Genomic DNA, 6,708 nt, shown 5'->3' with positions numbered 1-6,708 from the left:
AAATTGCCTACGGAGGTTGTGGAATCTCCATCTCTGGAGATATTTAAGAGTAGGTTAGATAAATGTCTATCAGGATGGTCTAGACAGTATTTGGTCCTGCCATGAGGGCAGGGGACTGGACTTGATGACCTCTCGAGGTCCCTTCTAGTCCTTGAATCTATGAATTTGATTCCTTTTCCCCTAAAAAAAAAAAAAAAAAAAACAAAAAAACAATTCAGCAACAACAGATCAATGGTCCCCTGAGACCATACCACAGCCCAGAGGGTATATCCCAACATTCATGAATTACCCCATAACAACAAATCTCTGTTTGTGTGTTAAACAAACAGACTCCAGCATGTGTGATTTGTGCCCATAAAATTTCTGCCTGTATTTGTGTGTTCATAAAATGAACTACAGGTGCAAGTCAGAATATTTGAACCTCTAGCTATCTGATTTGTGCCCAGAGGTAAATTTGGGCGAGGGGTAAATACTAAGTTGTGCACCCACAATTCAAGGGGAAAATATGTGTGTAATTTGTGCCTGAAAAAAGGAGATCACCCTTTTAAAAATGTGATTCTCTTTTGTGTAGGTGTTTATTACCATATGAGAACTTTACTCTCTAGGGATATGTGGCAGTAAAGGGGATTGGTGACCACTAGCAAACCAGTCTACTTTGAACTGAGGGAAAAACATAATTCAACAGGATCCAGTGATTAATCCATGAGAGAAGTCAAGTCCCTAGTTCTGAGGAGCTGGAAGCTCTGCTTTGAGCATACAGCAAGAAAAAAACACCTATAAATTATATAATTGCCTTTGGAACATATGGGGAAAAGGTATTAATTCTTACTGACTCAAGAATTACTCCTCCTCATCCCTAGAAGTGATACATCACTATACCTGAAACCTGGGACTCCTTTCTTACTAAGTCAGTTCCCTCTGAACAAGTAACTTGTAGCTTCCACTACCCTGGCTTTTCCTCCTGTCTTGCATAACTATAGTGACTTTAGAGCCTATGAGATAGCATACTGTCATCTGAAAATTTAAACTCATTGTCTGAGTGCCTCACCCACCTCATCTGAATTGTAATTGGTTTGCACAGAAGGACAGGCCCAAGGTTTTTTCTATAAAGGCTATTTCAAACACAGCTTGAAGCCTTATCATACAGCACCATAACTGCTCAGAGGAACACAGAACACGAGTCGCAGAATAGCAAGAAACCATGGCTGGTGAGTAAAATACAAGTCTCTCAATAAATAACCTGCAAGCAACTGAATAAGGTTATGTTCCCTTATCGGGATGGTTTATTTAGTGGGGGTTTGTTGCAAAGGGCTGTAAGTATTGCATACTCTATATTCTGGGATTTGGAATAAGTTGTATAACTGGTAACATATTTTAAACATTTATTTTCCTAAATTTTTAACAACAGAGAAATACAACAAACAGAGAAAATAAATATTCCATACGTTGTAATACTAGAGTACAGTATTACAAAACAGATGCAGAGCACAATGGGTGGAGGAGAACCACTAGAACCACCATTAGATGTATCACCCAAGAATTTACCAAAGTGTACAGAATGTTACTATTTTATGCTGGTCAGGTTAAATATTAGGAATTTAGAAGGCAAACTAAAGATATGAATCAAAGCTAACTATTACTAATATAGGCATTTATGGTAGACGTATTTTGTGAGCATTAATAATATACTTCTGTGGACTTGGTCTCATGTCTACAAATACTTACTGAAAACTAGCTTTTAGGATGGAGTTTGTGTGTTAACAGAGCCTGTGCTTATAGAAGTGTTTGTGTGTTGAGCACATATACAGGGCTAAATACCATCCTGTTGGTGCAGGGAGTGTACATTGCACCCCTTGTACTTGCAGGAGCAACTGTACCTAATGGGGACAGCACCTTTAAATCTAGACAGGGCTTCATATGAGCCCCAGCAGTGAAGTCTAGCCTGGAGAGAGATTGTGCCCCTCTCTTGGCATACCCTCTTTGCCAGAGTTTGGAGCCTGGGCTCTGCAGGCATAAGGTGAATCGGAACCATCACTTGGTGAAACTGATAAGAGACACAGAGAACAGTGTCCAAAGAGCAGAAACAAAGAGCTTGATTTTCCTCTCAGATGTAAATGAAGAATAAATCCACTGAGGTCAATGGAGCTACACAGGGGGAGTGAGAAGAGAATCAGGTCCTTGGACTCTAAAAGCCATGCATTTTATCTATACAAGATGTTAAAAAAAACAACAACACACACACACGCACACAATTTCTTGGGGTGATTTGAACCACTTACTATCTTGGCATATTCCTCGCGGATTCATTCTGCCAATGCTTCCTAACTTGTTGGTGAAAGTGCAGTGTGTGGCCTGCCAGTGCCCACTTGAAGAATTTCTAAATGTACAGGTGGGTTCTGACATTCCATTCATCTAAATGTTCACCTCTAAGAAATGAACTGAGAAGCAGGAGGGTTGGAAAGGGGTCAGATGTGTATTATGGGCAGGTACCAAAAAATCTGCACCATTAAATATTGCTTAAGTAAACAGCCATGAAAAATGCTACTGGGCGGTTTAAGAGAGCTCTTTGTTAACAGAAGGAGTATGTGTTAAAACTGGACAGTAAAAACAACCACAGATTGCAGCAACAGGGAAATAACCACAAATCCACAATTTCCTCAGTGTAACACTTGCACAATGATGTACCAACATCATAGCCAATATTTTAACAAGTGGCTTCACAAATATTTTCCACTAAACCTCCAGTAAGCTCGATGTACCATTGGCATATGCTCAGAGAAGGAAGCAGGAGAGAATAGGGAATCTGTCCATTTGTGATTTTCTCCATTTAAACAAAACTCATTCTCATAATCCTAACTGGAGGAAGAGACAGCCCCACCTGACAAACAAGCTAGCACTTGGTGGATGTGGTCAGACGTTTTGGTGAAACACTCAGAGCACATTCACAGCCCAGACCAGTGTTACATTTGTGGGATCTGAGGAAGGGGTGTAGACCTGGGGAAAAGGTGTGGGGGATCCTCCCCATGGTGCTGTTTAAATGCAGGACCAGCCACTTGGTGCTATCAGGGCTATTTTAAAGGAAATATTTTGCTCTTCAGCAGATCCAAATGAACCCAGGTAAATCATTTCTGGCAGGGCTAATTTAGCAGTGTCCAGAAAGGGGTTCATGGAGCCCCTGCTACATCCCAACGGTCAAAGATTCAGCTGCTTGTTTCACAATCTCCTCTCAGTCATAGTCTGACATTGTTCAGCCTTCAGCCCTAGTAGCATAACAAACAATTAAGGTATGAGTCATACTCAGGAATATCTTGTGTGGACACTAGAACCATAAAGTGGGGGCTCAAGGAAATGCAAAGCAGATATTGGATCCAAACCCTAGAGAAAACATTCACTGCCATGTAGAATGGTGATTACAAGAGACACTTCTCACTTGTAAGTAGAATATGCAATATTAGCTGGAGGTCGCATCTTCTGTATATTATCTACACTGCACTTGTGCAATTGATATTGTAAGTGATATGCATGGGAGAGAGATGGAGACAAATGCCTAAACAAAATCAGATCTAATTCTGAAGGGTCCTGGATGGCCATGTTAAATCTGACCCCAAGGTCTAAACAGGTGCCTTGTCTTGATGTGTCAGAGACCTGAGCTGACTTCCTGCTCTTTGGAGCCACAGGGGCTGAGGTTGCTGCAGAAGCGAGTCACATCACTGTTTAAAATACAGCAACATGGCTCAGCTCTATAGGTTTTTGGAATCCCCTGCTTCCTTCCCAGAGCCCAAGAGGATTCCCCTGTATGACCCTGCTTTATACCTCAAATTTTCAGCCTCGCATCACAGCCAGTATGTTGTATTTTGACTGAAAGAAGCAGTCAATAGAATTAAAACTGCATTCTTTATTCAAGCAACTCACTCTCAACTCCACCATCTCTCTCCTCTCAGATGCTTTCCCAGCCTCCCTCTAGTACTGCATTAACCAACTCTTGTTCTATTTTAGTCAGCACTAGCTACAACAGTCTCTGCTTTGAGAGATGCCATCTCCCAAGAAGCTAGATAAAATGCTTTCAAAATGAACAATTGGTTCCTCTGTGTGATGGAGACACAAACACAGGAAGAACCTCCTCCATCAAATTGCCTCCCATTGCCCCAAGTACATGTTTTAAGTACAGGTGACAACTCCAAAGAAGATGCCGGAGATTTTTTTCTGTCCATCCCTAGAGACTCCTCTGCCCCCACAAGGCCTTGGGATTCTCCTCACCTTTTTTCCCCTCTTCTCACAGCTCTGACATTGACAAATATCAACTGGCAGCTTGAAGCAAATGCGAATGCACACCATACTGATAAATACTCCAGCACAGAGCTGATTGTGAGGAGAGGACAGGCCTTCACTATCATCCTGACCTTCAACAGAGCACTGCAGACTGGAGAGAGCTTAACATTCATTGCAGAAACAGGTAATGCCCCCACTTCAGTCCCTCACACAAACAGGTTCCTGCCCCATAGACTGGTGATGTCCTTCCCCTGCAGATGCCCACTCGCCCTGTCAGAAGGAGGTAATAATGCCCGCACGAACTCACCCCCTCAGAGCCATTGTTAACACAATTGTACTTATCCAGGTGATTGTGCAGGTTGTTAAATGTATGACTCACTTAAGCTAATGGTATTTGGCATCAATTTGTCTATAACATGCTGACATATGGTACAATCTCACTCATCATGGGTTGCCTCTGCTGGGTTGAATAGAAATTGTATGTGGTTTCAGAGTGCAGGAGAAATCTCAGTGTTCTCAATCCTCTTTGAAAGGGCCAAAACCATCACTGCAAGCGAAGACCCAGGCTGTATTTGACATCTCCAGCACAGCGAGCAATAGTACCTGGAGCGCAGTCCAACAATCCACCAACTCCAGCTCCGTCAGCATCTCTATTTCCAGCCCAGCTAATGCTGCCATCGGACGCTACAAACTGAGCGTGCAGCCTGCCTCAGGTGGTAGTGCCTCCCGTAGGACCCTCGGAACATTCGTTCTGCTCTTTAACCCTTGGTCTTCAGGTACAGACACCTTGGGTTGCTCTCTAAGTAACTCACTGCAGCTTTAATATGTGTAGCTTGCCCATCTGATGTACTGAACAGTAACAATATGTACCCTAACACTGAGCGCCAAGAGTGGGAATTAAGAGTGTCCTAATACCTTCCAGTGACAAAAAAAACCAGCTGAATGTCTTAGATTTACACTATATAGCACAGTAGGGAGTGCACCCCACCTCTTCTCTGTGCAGAGTCAGAGTCCTGGGAGATTCCCAACGGGGAAGCTACAAACTCATCATGTTCACTCTGTAGCTTGTGTGTGATTATGGAGTCCTACCAGAGAGGCCTTACCCTGAAAGGCATAGACTGAGCCTGTCTCCCCCACAGCTCAGCACCACCATAGAAGAGCAGAGACTGGGCACTACTAGGCACTGTACTATCCCTGAGGAAAAAAAGTCAAGGCCCTGAATCTATCCCACACTAACTTTCCCCTGCAGGACAGAGACTTAGCCACGGGTGTGTCTTCGCTATCCCCCATCCCTCTTTCTTCACCCCACAACTGCAAAAGGGTTGAATTTCTAAAATCTATCGATAACATTGAAAGCAGAGCAGATGGGTATTTACAGGAGCTCATCTGAGGCTTTCAAACCCCTGCCCCATTGTGGTTTTACAGCACCTCTGCTTTGGATTTTCAGGAGATGATGTGTTTATGCCCGACAGCACTGAGCGCAAGGAGTACGTGCTGGAAGAGTTTGGAATTGTCTTTGTGGGCAACGTAAACCGTATTAGCAAGATGGGCTGGAATTATGGCCAGGTAAATGCAAAGTGAAGAACTTGGTGTTTGGGCCTCCTTTCTTCTCACAAGCTAGATCAGTACCTTGCCTGCTCTTTCTAGTTCATACTTTGTGCTGCATTATATACTGCACTATCTTTGAGACATGTTCTGGGGCACTGGCAGCCACTAGCCATGTTCCTCTGCACCTTCCAGTGACTTATCTGGACAACAGGAGCCTGGTCACAGGCATCAGGCCTCATCTCATGCCCCACTTTATACCAATTCACATAAAGGTCAGTATCAATAACTGGGCATTTCTCATAAACCAGGACTCCCTTAGTTCAGCTGTAAATGTTTTAAAGTCTCTGCTGGATAACACTGTACACAGACATAACTGCTGTGATGCTGGGCAGCACTATCCCAACTCTTATTACACAGTCATAAATGTTGAGGTCTGAAAGGACCATTGTGATCATCTAGTTTGACCTTCTGAATGACACAGGCCAGAGATTTGTATCCAGTAACTCCTGCACCAAGCCCATAATTTATGTTGGAGCTAGAATGGCTCGTTAAGATAGGGTTACCATATGTGGAGTGTCCCAAAAGAGGACACTCCACGGGGCCCCGCTCCGCCCCCCGCCCCGCCCACGCCCCCCCGCCCAAACTCCGCCCCCTCCCCCAAAGTCCCCGCCCCAACTCCGCCCCCTCCCCTGCTTCCCGCGAACATTTGATTCGCCGGAAGCAGGCAGCAGGTAAGGGGGGGAGGGAGGTGAGGCGGCGCGGTGCGGCGCGGGTCAGCCAGCCCCCGGCCGAGCACCCCCCACCCCCCCCAGCTCCGCCGGCGGCCCGGTGCACCCCCACCCCCCCAGCTCCGCCGGCCCCGGCCCAGCGCGCCCCCCGGCCGCCCGGCCC

At 45.0% G+C, this 6,708-nt stretch overlaps 1 protein-coding gene across 1 annotated transcript; it reads left to right on the top strand.

Annotated features, from left to right (window-relative positions):
* Nucleotides 1-1,150: 1,150 nt before the first annotated feature.
* Nucleotides 1,151-5,835, top strand: LOC113408709 (protein-glutamine gamma-glutamyltransferase E-like; the record flags this gene model as incomplete). Its single annotated transcript, XM_026662091.1, has 4 exons — nt 1,151-1,208; nt 4,280-4,453; nt 4,803-5,045; nt 5,717-5,835. Coding segments are annotated over exons 1-4 (543 nt in total), but the record flags the coding sequence as incomplete, so codon positions are not given.
* Nucleotides 5,836-6,708: the final 873 nt, after the last annotated feature.

The sequence above is a fragment of the Terrapene carolina genome, unplaced genomic scaffold (genome assembly GCF_002925995.2).
Source record: "Terrapene carolina triunguis isolate 2854851 unplaced genomic scaffold, T_m_triunguis-2.0 Scaffold22508, whole genome shotgun sequence".
Taxonomy (NCBI): Eukaryota; Metazoa; Chordata; order Testudines; family Emydidae; genus Terrapene; species Terrapene triunguis.
Note: the sequence above shows the minus strand (reverse complement) of the source record. Positions and strands in the feature narration are given on the sequence as shown.